At 44.8% G+C, this 14,101-nt stretch overlaps 2 protein-coding genes across 4 annotated transcripts; both read left to right on the forward strand.

The window, feature by feature from the left end:
• Positions 1-3,445: 3,445 nt before the first annotated feature.
• Positions 3,446-5,461, forward strand: LOC127784127 (pentatricopeptide repeat-containing protein At2g36730-like). The gene has a single exon (XM_052311319.1). It carries the CDS (start codon positions 3,446-3,448, stop codon positions 5,075-5,077), a length of 1,632 nt encoding a protein of 543 aa, XP_052167279.1. The 3' UTR covers positions 5,078-5,461.
• Positions 5,462-8,916: 3,455 nt separating this feature from the next.
• LOC127784734 (uncharacterized) lies at positions 8,917-14,020 on the forward strand. 3 transcript variants are annotated; one of them, XM_052312082.1, is made up of 9 exons: positions 8,917-9,098; positions 10,186-10,295; positions 10,389-10,748; positions 12,312-12,383; positions 12,468-12,532; positions 12,646-12,796; positions 12,916-12,993; positions 13,087-13,196; positions 13,569-14,020. In XM_052312082.1, exons 3-9 carry the CDS (start codon positions 10,494-10,496, stop codon positions 13,582-13,584), a joined length of 747 nt encoding a protein of 248 aa, XP_052168042.1. In that variant the 5' UTR covers positions 8,917-9,098; positions 10,186-10,295; positions 10,389-10,493; the 3' UTR covers positions 13,585-14,020. The 3 variants fall into 3 exon arrangements, with proteins under 3 accessions (XP_052168042.1, XP_052168040.1, XP_052168041.1); XM_052312080.1 differs by having other exon boundaries at positions 13,087-13,176; XM_052312081.1 differs by having other exon boundaries at positions 10,186-10,269; positions 13,087-13,176.
• Positions 14,021-14,101: the final 81 nt, after the last annotated feature.

Consider the following 14,101-nt stretch of genomic DNA (forward strand, 5'->3'; position numbering starts at 1 on the left):
GGTGCTTAGTCATGGATGGAGTTGTTGAAACTTGTTCCAATACTCTCTATTCCAACGGTACTCATTGGGTAAGTACTAGACGCCCTACTCTTTGGTGTGTGCGGCTTCAAGTTCTCCAGATTTGCATGCGAAGAGGTTGTGTCGGCCGTCCAACTTTTCTCTGGTGACCAACACAGAAGAATGGTGTTCTTTCCTTGGTATTCGGTTTTTCGTCTTCTGGGGGCAGCTGTGGTTTTCTTGTTTGGCCAAGGTAGCTTCAACCTCCACTGCGGAGGCCCCGACTGGGTTTGCTCCTCGGCTCTCTCCTTTGCAGCTCGCCATGGAATCATCCTCCCCATCGCCGTCGGCACAAGATGGCTTGCCGTTCCTGTAGAAAAAGTAGGATCTGATTGCTTTTTAAGTTTTTTTAGTCCTCTTTTACATATTTTGTGTATAAGGTTAATTTGCTCATTTCTTAGGGTCTTTTCTACAATCTGGAAGTTCTATCTGTCGACTTCCTCTCTCATGTACGTAGTGTACCTTTACTTTAAAGAAAGTACATAAGTTTAAAAAAAAACATTGTTCATTCATCTTAATTAGACATCATACTGCAAAATGATATTTTATTTGTATTATTAGTAGCGCATTTTACCTATACTGGGTACATATTTTTAATAACATATTTTTTAATCATAAATTCATAAATATAACCTTAAATTACTACTCCCTTTGTCCCATTTTAAGTGCAGACATGATTTTCCGTGCACAACTTTGACAGTCTGTTTTATTTGAAATTTTTTTAAAAAATTTTAAAACATAAGTTACGTATAAAGTAATATTCGTGTTTTATCATCTCATAATAATAAAAATACTAATTCTAAAAAAAATTTAAATAATACGGACGTTCAAAATTAAACGCGGAAACTTATGGTTGCACTTAAAATGGGACAGAGGGAGTACTCAATAATGAATGAAAGGGTTAATTTTGGTAGATCCAAATACAATTATGGAGTCTCCCTTTTGGTGTTGTAACTACTAGAAAAGCAATTTTCGCAGGCGGCCAAAATTGCTCTTTGCAGGTGGTCACACACGCCGCTTGTAAGCAAAGACATGCGAAAATATTATATCTTCACAGGAGGATGGCCGCTCACCTAGAAAAAGCTATTTTTGCAAACGGACAGATGAAGACGGCCGCGTGTGGAAATAGGTTTTTCATAGGCGGTGTCTTTACGTCACCCGCCTAAAAAAATTTTTTTTGTCAAAAGAAAAAGAAAAATAACTGCATAAAAGCCGTTCCACCGACATAAATAGAATGGTTTAGAAATGATTTTTTTCCTCGGATTCATCAACAACAGCACTAAGGTGGTGTTTGGTTGGAGGGATTAAAGTGGGGCTAAACTTTAGTCCCTCTCACAAAAACATAAGTCCCTACCATAGGGACTTATACTTTTATGAGAGGGACTAAATTTAGTCCCTAATTCCCAAACACCCCCCTAACATGCATGCATCAACAGCAAACAAAACACGGACAGCAATAGCTAGCTTCGTACTCCCTCTGTTTCAAAAAATCTAAGCTAGGAACATAATTAATACAACGGATTTGAACTAGATTGGATTCTTTTGAGTCGAGTAATCATCAACAATTCAACAGCAGTATAAAGGCATTCATGCAACAACATCCTCAGATCTGGTTCATATGGGCTCACCGGCCGGCGAGCACGCTGGCAGCAGCTAGCTCGCACCACTCCGCAACAGCATCCGCAGCTGGACGCTTTTGGCTACAGCGTCCTCCTTATATTTTATGAAATCTTAGCAACTACTCCCTCCGTTTCACGATATAAGTCATTCTAACATTTCTCACATTTATATTGATATTAATGAATCCAGATTAAACGGAGGAAGTACGAGTAATTACCACTTATTCAGTTTCAGGATTATTAATTATTGAGAATAGAAAAATCGGGCCCATGTTCATCACCTAACGTGACAAAAAAAATGCAGAAAAAGTACACCGAAGATCACTCAACTTATCATCGAGTTACAAAATCGTCCTTGAACCGTAAAACCGGATATGACGCATCCCCCAATTTACAAAATCAGTGTAAATTAGATCCCTCGGCGGTTTTGACCCCGGTTTTGTCAGATGTGGTAGCTGACTCAGCGTGGGCCCCACATGTCAGCATGTTCTTCCCCTCCCATATCTACCTCTCTTCCTCTCACCTCTCTTCTCCACGAGCGGCGGCGGGTGAGCAGCTGCATGGGTGGCGGCCGGTGGGGGAGCAGCTGGGCGCGGCGGAGTAGCGCGTGGGCGGGCGCAGGCGGCGGGGGGAGTAGCTGGGCGCGACCAGCGGGCGGTGGATCAGCGCGCGGGCAAGTGGTGGCCATCCCTTCCTCTCTTCCCCATCGTCTCCTCCGCCTAGTTGACCCACCAAACACATCGCCCATAGTTTGGTTGGAGGGAGTTTTTAGGAGGGATTGGGAGTTTAGAGGGATGAGGCTATTAAGTGTTTTGTTTGATTGGGAGACATGAGAATTTTAGTGGGATGGGGATGGGGAATTGAGGAAGGAACTCCCTCCTTTTCAATACCTGGGTAGGGGCAGGTAATTGGGAGGGAATTCCTCCTTTACTTAATCTAAGCAAATCTCAGCCATCAGTTTTTATTAATGATCTAATCACCAACTAAACTCCCTATCAATTTCTATCACCTCTACCAAACAAGATATTGGGATTAAAAATCAAAATTCCATCTTAATCTCATCATCAATTCCCTCGTGTAAACTCCCAATCCCCTTCAATTCCACCCCGCTCGCCGCCACAATCCCCGCCCGCTGGAGGAGGTGAGCAGTGTCCACACCACACCCTCCGCCGAGTCCGCCCATTAGACCGCTGCCGTGCTCGTCGGGGGCTGGTGGCTGGAGGAGCTTGCCGAGGAAGTCATGGGCTTGAAGGGAACGAGGGGAAGAGAGAAAGAGAGGAGCCCCCGCCGCCGTCGCTTGAGGAGACCGCGCTCGACCTCCTCCCAAGTTCTACCCTTCAACTCATCGTCGTTTGTGGCCTCATGGGGACCGCCATAGCCAAGGAGGCCATGGCGCGGCCATCCCCATCAATCAACGTCCTCCGCCTGATGAGCACCCGCTACCCCGTGGCCCAACTCCTCTCACGTCGGCTGTCGCCCGCGCCCGCCGCACTGGCCTGCCGCATCTAGCTCCTCTTCGTCGGGCGCTGCCCATGGAGAGGGGAGGAGAGAGGAAGAGAGGTGGAGGGGATGGGAAGAAGAGGCTGACACGTGGGTCCCTTGCTGAGTCAGCTACCACATCGGACAAAACCGAAGTTAAAAATGTCGAGGGACCTATTTTACACTGGTTTTATAAGTTAGGGGATACGGCATATCCGGTTTTGCAGTTCAAGGACGATTTTGTAACTCGATGACAAGTTGAGGGACCTTCGGTGTACTTTTTCCAAAAGATGCAGATGCAAGTATCGAGCGGGCCGGGCCCGTTAGGCCCAACAGCAACCGCAGCGTGTGCTTTCCCCCACGACCAAATCGCCGTCGGCCGTCGCGCGCCGCCGCGCAACCTCCATGGAATGGGCGCTCTCCACCTCCACGCCCTCATCGCCGGCGGCGGCGCCGCCACCACCGCCCCCCATCTCCGGCAGATCCACGGCCATCTCCTCACCTCCGGCCGCTTCCCCTCCCTCGGCCCCGTCCTCCTCCGCCGCCTCATTTCGCTACCCAATCCCCACCTCCACCTCGCCCACCGTCTCCTCCTCTCCCTCCCCTCCCCATCCCTCGACCTCTTCAACCTCCTCCTTCCCCCGCTCGCCTCCTCGCCGGACCCCTCCACCGCCGCCGCCCTCTTCCTCCGCCTCCGCCGCGGGGGTCTCCGCCCCGACGCGCACACGCTCCCGCACGTCCTCAAGGCGCTCGCGCGCCTCGCCCCGGGATCCCTCCCCGTTGTCGGATCCGTGCACTCGGAGGCCGTCAAGGACGGCCTCGCCTCCGCGGTGGTGTACGTCCCGAACGCGCTCATGGCCGCGTACTCGGCCTGCGGGCAACTGGAGCGCGCCGTGCAGGTGTTCGACGAAATGCCGCGCCGGACCGTCGTGTCCTGGAATACCGCGCTCACCGCCTGCGCGGGCAACGGCCGCCACGAGCTGTGCGTCGAGCTGTTCGCGGAGATGCTAGAGGCTGGTTCCGTGCCGGACCCGACCACGTTCGTGGTCATGCTGTCCGCCGCGGCCGAGCTGGGCAACCTGGCGCTCGGCAAGTGGGCGCATGGACAGGTTGTTTCCCGGAGGCTGGACATGACGCTTCAGCTTGGGACGGCGGCAGTGAACATGTACTCCAAGTGTGGCGCGGTGAGTTATGCCCTGCGCTTGTTCGAGAGGATGCCCACGAGGAATGTCTGGACATGGACTGCCATGATCATAGGGTTTGCGCAGAATGGTTTGGCTCAGGAAGCGCTGGAGCTGTTTGACAGGATGAAACTCTCAAAGATCATACCCAATTATGTCACATTTCTTGGTCTGCTTTGTGCATGTAGCCATGCTGGCCTGGTTGATGAGGGGCGCCGGTTCTTCCACGAAATGCAGCATGTTTATGGTATCGTGCCGATGATGACGCACTACAGCGCCATGGTTGATGTCCTAGGCCGCAACGGTCTTCTCCAGGAAGCTTATGACTTTGTTGTAGGAATGCCAGTCGAGGCTGACCCAGTTGTGTGGAGGACATTATTGGCAGCCTGCCAGCTGCATAGCTCCAAGGACTGCATTGAGATCATTGACAAGGTGCAGGGCAAACTACTGGAGCTAGAGCCCCGGAGAAGCGGGAACTACGTCATGGTTTCAAACATCTACTGCGAAATTGGATCATGGGACGAGGCAGCGAAGGCAAGGAGGGTGATGAGGGAAGGAGGGATGAAGAAGGTTGCGGGAGAGAGTTGTGTTGAGGTGGGAGGACGGGTGCATCGGTTCGTCTTCGGGGATGATTCTTGCCCTGAATTTCATGGGGCTTGTAGGATTCTCCATGAATTGAATCTCAACATGAGAAAATGTGAACCTATTGACCCAATCTTATTTACTGATGATGCTGACTAGCTTTCAAATTTCGTGCATTCTTTTCCTTGATGATGCGTTTGGTTGTGTGAAACGGTCTAGAGCCTGTCATATAGTTTTGCTCTATTCTATCCAACCAAGCATTGCCCTTGTAAAATGAAGAGGACAATATGTTTTATTGGTCACTCTTCATTTTTTATTTGTCTATCCTGTATTTCGTCATGAGAAGGGCTCCTTTGGAACTCATGAATTTTACAGGATTTTCATGGGGTTAGTTCAATTCTTATGAAAATCCTTCAGAAGACCTTTGCTTCAAGGAGGCTTAAATAAAAGCCAAGTTCCTTTGTGAGTTAGAAAGAAAAGAAAGAACGGGCATTTTACTTGCTTAGTGAAAACCATGATGTTGTTCTACCATAGGAGTAATGCCACATTGAACTGTCCGGGCCTAAATTGCGTTTGAACTGTAACACTCCAAAATGGCGTTTTATTTATTTAATTTTTAAATATCTGCTAGAGACAGGTACACCGCCAGGTGCCCTCCACTGGCAAGTGTACCCTACTATCATCCGGATGTCGCCGGGCCTAACCGCAGAGTAAGGCGATCCACCCGTCCCATGCCGGCACATAGATGAGTGACGCCCATGAGCAAGATTGTGGATGAGGCCTCCAGAACTTGGTGGAAAAACATGGACCAGGGACTCACCTGGTGAGCATGTCGGTTCATCGGTCCACCAGTCGAACCGCCGATTTATTGCTAATTATTTTTTAAGTTGTAATCCACTCTCAAAGTAGTTTTTTCTATCCTCACCTACAAGATCCTCTTGCATAGTTGGTTAGGTGGGAGCAGCATCTCCAAGAGAGTGGCCATTTGACTCTCCAAGCTAAAATTTAGTAAGTGAAGAGAAAAAACACCCTCCAACAGATTTTGTCGTCCTACAGATTTTGTCGTCCTGCTTGCCAAATCAACCCCCCGACTGGCTAAATCTACCAAGCCTTCTTGGCTTGCCAAAGGTGGGTCACATATTCATATCCTCCTCCCCCCACCGCCGCCACCACCGCCACAATTATGCAGTCATCGGAGCCGCCTCTCCTCTCTGTCCACCGCGTCCGTCGATCGGTGGAGAGGGGTGCAATGGTAGCGGCAGCGACCCCACCTCCTTTTCCTCAATAGCAACCCCACCGGACAGAGCTGACAAGCGTTGCCGCCTCTCATCCTAATCCTTCCCCCCATGATGGGATTTGAATCGACGGACAGGGCACAACGATGGCAGCTCGACGGTTGTTCTGTCGCCCCTCCTCCTTGACGCAGCTCCTCCCTGTGCCCCCGTCCCCATCTCTAGCCCTTCCGATGTTGCCATCGCCGTCGCCAATTTTCGTCGTCACTGCCCATTTTCGTCACCACTATTTTTCACCGACGCCTCTGCCGCCGTCAGATCCGCTCGCCGGCTATCGACACGTAGGAATCGATGAGGGAATAGCGGTTTCAATGTTTGCCGCCTCTATCGGCGGTGGTAGGTGGGAGGAATGAGGAGGGGAGCGTTGTGCAGAGAAAGGAAGGGAGAAGGAGATAGACACTGACAAGTGGGTCCCATTGCTATGATGGAGAGCCTGTTGAATTGAAAGATAAATTTGGCTCTCCAAATTTTTGGCAAGTTGGCCAAATGAACATGTAAAGAGTCAAATTTAGATAACATGTTGGAGATACTCTATAGGCATGCTGATCCTTTCTCAAAAGGTTTGGGGTTGACTCTTAATTGCCCAACCAAGAATTTAACTTTTTTTCTATGTAGCTAGTACAGTTTACGATATGACTCGCTTTGGTTTTTAAGACGGTTCACCATAAAACCGTCCGGTCTTACCGGTTTTCGCCGGTTCATATGCATAGACGATCTTTTCTACAAATTGAACCATGCTAGGGACTGGTTCTGGTTTTTCCCGGTTCAACCGTCGGGCTGATCTCTTTTTTTACTATGCTCCGGAGTCGCACTAAAGTTGTACCTTGGGTAAAAATTATCCTCCCCTTCATTTCCTCTCTTCTCCCCCCCTCCCCACCATATTTCGTTTCCACCGATTTCTTGCAGCGCGTGGTGCGATTTGGGTATTGGATTGTTGTAGGGATGTTGGATTTGTGGTCGCGCGATTGGGGTTCCTTAGGGTTGAGGATGATGGCATTCTATGCAAGAAGCGGCATGCCGACGTTGATTTTCGGAGGTGGGATTTGGTGGATTCTGTTTAAATAGGCTAGCCCAACCATGCCATCTAGACACGATAAAACTATAGTTGGTATAGCAAAGCATGGGCCCGTCGGCTCATGGACAACCCAATTTTGGGACTGTTCAGATTGTAGCCAAAATAAACCTTACCAAGTTTTGCAATGCCAAAATTTTGGCAAGATGCCAATATTGCCAAAATTTTGGCAAGATGCCAATATTGCTAAAATTTTGACATGATTTCTTATGTATTGACCAAATTTGATAACAAACTAAATGTAGACATTTTTTTTGACAACTTTACTAAAAAATGGTATGATTAAAAATGGCATCAAATTGAACATGCCCTTTAGTTGTGCTGAAAAAAAAGTGTAAATTACTATTTGGGCTAGGTATTCTTACAAGTTTTCAAATTAGACCATTCTTCAACCATTCTTTTTACTTAACACCAGCTAACTTTACATTTTATTTCAACTTAGACCACCCTCATCTAATCCATCCACCTAAGTCCAATGACTGTCGTCGCTCCACACACTAGCTATCTCTCATCTTTCTTTCTTCTCTCCAGCAGCTGGGGGAAACATTGAATCCAATAAGGAGGATCATGGATCAGCGTCCCCACTCTCCACTAGGTCAGTTCCTGCCTCTCCAAATCCCCACTAGCCCGGTGCTACCGGTCTCGACAATGACCATAATAGCCGCGTACATTACGATGGGAGGCAAGAGAAGACATGTCGGTGGCTAATGTGTAAGATTGGGTGCAGAGGAGAAATGACGATGGCTCATGGAGAAGGAGCGGCGGTGGTGGTGCGTGGATGTGAAGAGTGGTAGCCAGTGGGTGTCGCTGGCATCCGTGGCGGAGGAGTTTGTTGTCTACACCCATCCCCAACCGAATTCCACCGAAAGGTGGGCCCCTAGTCCAAATTATAAAGAATAGTTGGTTTTAAATGAAAAGTTTGAAATAAGGTTGTTCAAAATAACACCTACTACCTCCATTATAAAATGTAGTAACCTAGTACCCGATGAGACATATTTTATTACTATGAATCAATTATAGGTTGCTATATTTTTAGATAAAGGGAGTACATAATAATGTGCTGTTTAGTAGACTTGACCACCGTCACGCTATACGTAACATTTTTAGCGGGCACTATAAGTCTGTAACAAACACACAGGGACTGTAGCGGCTGGCTACAGTTGCACTGTAGCCAAGCCTACCAAACATAAGCAATAAGCAATAGTTTAGACAAACCTATAATTTATTTACTTCCTCCATCGAAAAAACAAACACTTTAGATATTAATTCGGATGAGATAGTATTACACTAGTATCTCTACTATTATAAAATTTAAAGATGTTTTTGTTAATATTTTGGTACGTCATTCGTGTTTAAGTCGGATTTTAAATTCGTTTGCTTTTAAAAATATAAAAGGAGTCATATAAGAAATCCCTTTAAAAAATCCGTATGCTTACTTGAGATGAAAGTTGGACTGCTAATTGATGTTCATGATTTTCTAAAAAAAATCCAAGCAAATTCCCAAAGTGAATTTCATCTTAGCTAAATCGTACAACAATAATAAGATTAAAATAGCATTCACCCGTTGCAATACACAAACTTTTTTTTAAATATAAAAAGGAAATCTTTCGTCGCTGTCCCTTATGCGTAAAAAAAAAAAAGAAAAGGAAAGAAAAGAAAAACTCCCGTCGCGTGCCAAGAAAAAAAAAAAGAAGAAAAACTCCCGTCTCGTCTCCGCTCCATGCGCCAGCGCTGATCTCCATCTCGCGAGGAGGGCAGAGCAGGGCGCCGATCCTCAATCTCGCGACCGGAGCAGGGGAGGGGTTCCTGCATCCTGGTGAGCATCCAAATCCTCTCTCTCTCTCTCCCCCACCCGCTTTCGTCTCGAATTTGCTTTGCGTGCGTTAACCCTACAGCTTCCTCTTCTAGATCTGGAAGAAGCTTTTCCTCTTAATTTCAGAGCATTAACCTTAGTACTTACAAGTAAAAGTTTGATTTCCACCCCCAAAAGTATGGGGATTCAACTGGATTGAACCCCCATGTCCGGATCCGCCCCTGGGAGAGGGTAATTTCGTCGGTTTATTATGCTTTTCGGTGCTTCGCCGTGAGGGATTTGGTATTTTGGATTTGGGTGGGCACGCCCATGTGCATTTATCGTGGAGCAAGATTGGTAGGAAGGTTGGCTCGAGGTTTACCATGAAATTTGGGACTATTTTTCTATTTGTAATTCCTTGGTAGCGCGATGTACGATGGCAACAATTTATTTTAATTTTTGCCTCCTTCCTCTGGTTTGATAAAATTGAGGGTGGTGGCGGAAGGAAACCTCCATTTCATCAATCCTGAGGCAAGAAGGGTACCCTTTTTCTTGGAAACCTCATATTAATTTGTCATGGATATGCTTTCATGTAACCTTATACTGAGTTATCTTCGGTTTCGGTCCATATAAATTTAGGATTGAGATGATTTCTGAGATGTAATTATTGTAAATTGCATTTATAATCCTGCATTTGCATAATGTTCTGAGCTGCAGAACACCGGTTTCCATTCCCAAGCAATTATACCACAATAGAGACAATAACAAAGGCACGAAATGTAGGGTGGACTCTCGTTCTTGTTATTCTTTTGTTATCAAATCTTTAGGGAATTATAAGGATTATAGTTTAGTGTTCTTTTTGTAATCACACTTGTGACTCATCGCATTAAAATGCTGGGACATGTGTTACCATTTGCATAAGCTGAGCAATACCATTATGTGTGGTCTTGGACTTATCTTATCTGTACTGATTTAGCATTGCATTGCTTTTGATGTTATGGAAACATCGTTTATATATCTTTTTACTATTCAACTGAGAGTTATGACATATGAACTATGAATAATTCCTGTTTCTGCTGCAACATTTGCTGATTGAGGAACTTGCATGCAGAAAGGTGGAGCTCAAATCATTAGTGCCCCATTTATCTCGTACCAAGGACTTTGGTGCCTCATTTTGTGAAAATAAGAAATTTCTGTGAGCTGCTTCGCAACTGTCCTACTGTAGGTTTCATGTTCTTGTATTCGTTCTGTGTAGGTTTTTCTAATTAATCATGTCATTTGTTGAACCCTTTTGTTTTCTTTTCACTTTTTCAGCAGGGGGCTACACCTGATCTAGCAACTAAGATTATGAACTTTGAGCGGATCTCATAGGATTTGTAAAGAATTCTTTTGTTGGAGTAGTTTTTTTTATTTGAAACAATGAAGGATCATCTAATGGTAAATGTTGATGATCTAATGGCGCCTGAATGCTTTGAGACCACTGGGGCAGCCAAGAATTCATCAGGGGAAGCCGCTGCGCAGGCACCCACTACAGTGCATACCTTTTTGGCAGTTGGAGAAAGCATGGCCCCTGAAGAAGAACCTCTTCTGCAGTTGGTGGAATGTCGCATTTGTCAGGAGGAAGACAGTATAAAAAATCTGGAGAGCCCATGTGCCTGTACTGGCAGTCTAAAGGTTCAAACATTATCCCATGAACTCCAGTTTTAGTTGCAAGTGTTTATTCAAGTATCTCTGTTTAAAGGGCAACATATGAAATTAGGCAAGATTAACTCGTCTCGTTAGGTTCTGTTTGTTGTATTTTCGTGTTCACAGCAAAATGTGGTTGGCTGGATATTATTGTTGTCGTTCTTGCCTTTTTGTTTCCCAGATTGGCAGATTGGGTGTTAGTATGCCCTTGATTTGACTCGGTCTAGGTCTCTAGGAGATGTTGGCCCTAATACTAGGATAAAAGAATAGGTGCATGAACTATAGTATTCTTCATATATTGCACAAGCCAAGACACCATTTACACAGGTCGGTTTCTACAGTAACCGGCCTGCTACTTACAGCTCATGTTACACCTCATCTAATAGCTCAAAACTGGCTTGCTACCAAGACAGACATGCTGCTTGTCTGCTTACCAAGCTCAAGCAGCAATGAAACTACTAATAGAGGGTGCTAGCTAGTAAAATTTGCTCTGTATCCTTCCATGCCAACACAACAAAGCATACAATCACTTGTGTATTGTTGAACCTATTATCACTCATTTGTGCTAGAAACTTCAAGCAGCAACAAGCAACCAACTTGACCAATTAGTAGTCAAATGCAATTTGACTTCTTCCTCTTGAAGAAAATAATTAAATATCCAACAGGAGATACATATAAACCACCCATTTCGGAATGCTTCAATTATTTGGTTTTTCAGTTAATATGTATTGTTTCACCAATCATCATATAAATACCCAGTAAGATTTTTTTTTCCTAATTTCTGCACCGGAACTGTACATTATACTGTTTATCTTTCATAGTATAAATATCTTTTGGCACCAAATTTCTTGACAGGCTTTGTAAATTCAGTGCCATGCTTAGGATCTTATTTTCTTTTCTATCCACAGACCGCGTGCATGGAAAATTGAAGATAGATTCATGGATAATATGCAATTGTGAATGTTTAACCTAGATGGGTTGTTTTTGAATACTGAATCTTTTTTAGGGGATGAAAACTGAATGTTGATATATGCTGACAAGATGGAGACTCAAATTTGCAGCAATCTATGAACTGTTTCACATTTTTAGCATGTATCAAATATTTGACATGCTTTTCATGAAATGTGCAGTGTCTCAAGCCAGATTCTTCTGGTTATGTAGGCAACAAGTCATAGTCTACTAGGAAAAAAGTCTCACCTTAATAACATGATTTAGTTGCGGCATCTCAGCATGTCTTCTAAAATCTCATTTATGATGAGAAACAGCTCACAAGTTTCCTGATGCTACTAATGGTTCTTTTTTAACCATACCCCAGTATGTTGGCAAATATTTGCATTGTGTATTATATAATGTGTAAAAGGTGGAAGCAAAACCTATTCTGTTCCACCTGTATCCACACCTGTTTTTATCCTGGCTATATCCACAACTGCAACTGAAGTTCTTGCTGTGGCGCTCCTGATTTTTTTTATGTAACTATAAGTTTCCGAATTTATGATCCCTAGATACCGCCTGTGGATATTGCTCTCATACATTTTTAGTTTTGTGATACAGTATGCTCATCGGGCTTGTGTGCAACGATGGTGCAATGAGAAAGGAGATGTAACGTGTGAAATTTGTCATGAGGTGAATTTATGTTCAAATGATTCATCTTTCCTTCCTCCACAGGAGCAATCCTGAATTTGACCTGTTGGAATGACATTACTGCAGCCATATGAACACGGTTACACTGCACCTACTAGGCCTCATCCTGATGAAACTACCATTGACATCAGGTAGGGCATCATGCTTTTCTATATTGAAGACATGGGTTCTTGTTGATATTATATCGTGGTGTCATTTGTAGTATTCCAGGCTAATTGCAACCTATTTCTTTTGGAATGCACAGTGGTGGCTGGACCATTACTGGTACTGCATTTGACTTGCATGATCCTAGGATCCTTGCAGTTGCACAGAACCACATTATGGAAGCTGAATACGATGATTACTCTGCCACAAATGCCAGCACTGCTGCTTTTTGTCGCTCTGCTGCTCTAGTTGTGAGTTCCTAATTTCTGCGCCACAAATGTATTTATATATTTTTTGAGACAACAGATGTATTTATATTGATTGCACACGTAATGGAAGGTCTTGTTTATTTACCTTTGCTTATGTTCAGTTAATGGCTCTGTTATTATTGAGACATGCGCTGACTCTAACTGATGAAGATGACGATGATACTTCTGCAATGTTTTCAGTGAGTGAAAGAATGCTCTTTAACTATCTGGTTATCATTGTTTTGTTGTACATCATCATTAGAAGTTGGTATTGATGCTCTATTACTTGACAGCTTTTTCTATTGCGTGCTGCTGGATTTCTGCTACCATTCTATATAATGGCTTGGGCAGTGAGTATCTTGCAGCGCCGCAGACAGCGACAGGTCAGTATGTTATCATACAGGTGATTTACGTTATTTTCTACTATTTTAAATTTGTTAGAACTTGGAACGTGTGATAATTTTATTTGTTATTGCCTTGTTCTTCAGATATTTGCATTCGAGTTGATCTACTTGGCTGTTTGAATTTTTAGTTTTTATCTGCTCTCTTCCTCTCCATATGTGAGATCATAGAACTAGTTAGGCTACTGATCCTGGGGGATATTCGAATATCTTAGGACGGAAAATTTTGAACTGCTTTCATTAACATAGTTTTTGCATAATGCAATGGATATTTGAGCATCATTAGTTTCAATAATATTTGTTAGCTTCTGGATTGTAGTTAATTCACGGGGTATCTTGTTTTCAAGTGTTTGTTTCAATGTATGTTTGTTCAGGAGGCGGCTGCCTTAGCAGCAACTGAGGTGGCATTCATTCTTCAGTCTGGGCAAGGAACCGGAGTGCATTTCACCATTGCACCGGATTCGCCCACCACACCGCAGCACGAGCCACAGCCTTGAAGGAGTGGCTTGGTCGGCTGCAGCCGGGCAGTGCTCGAATCGCCCAAGGCTAGAATTCATCGACGGCTGCTGCTACTGTCAAGTGCAGAAACCACAGATACATTTGTTCGCGTGTGTGTGCCAGTGTACTAGTAGTAGAGAGTGTAAAGGCGCATTTGGTTTGGTGTCTCTCTCCCAGTTTGCGCTCCGGATTTCGCTTGTGCGTTTTGCTTGTCGGCCCGGGAGTAACGTGGTGTGTATATAAAGCAACAACGCTACTTTGATTAAGTGTTCTGTAATTGTTCCAAGATGGAACGGGCACTCTACAAGTGCAGTTTCTTCTCTGCCCATCTCGTTGTCTACTTGCTCATGTCATCTGATGCTAGTGCAAAACTTTGTTGAGAAAAATGGTATTATCTCTGTCTCAAAAT

Source organism: Oryza glaberrima, chromosome 9, assembly GCF_000147395.1.
Source record: "Oryza glaberrima chromosome 9, OglaRS2, whole genome shotgun sequence".
Taxonomy (NCBI): domain Eukaryota; kingdom Viridiplantae; phylum Streptophyta; class Magnoliopsida; order Poales; family Poaceae; genus Oryza; species Oryza glaberrima.

Excerpts from the sequence above, each read along its gene's own strand:
- LOC127784127 (XM_052311319.1), top strand. The coding sequence starts at position 3,446 with ATGCAGATGCAAGTATCGAGCGGGCCGGGCCCGTTAGGCCCAACAGCA.
- LOC127784734 (XM_052312080.1), top strand. The coding sequence starts at position 10,494 with ATGAAGGATCATCTAATGGTAAATGTTGATGATCTAATGGCGCCTGAA. Across the intron at positions 12,797-12,915 it reads GTCGCTCTGCTGCTCTAGTT|TTAATGGCTCTGTTATTATT; the intron begins GTGAGTTCCTAA and ends GCTTATGTTCAG. Across the intron at positions 13,177-13,568 it reads AGCGCCGCAGACAGCGACAG|GAGGCGGCTGCCTTAGCAGC; the intron begins GTCAGTATGTTA and ends ATGTTTGTTCAG.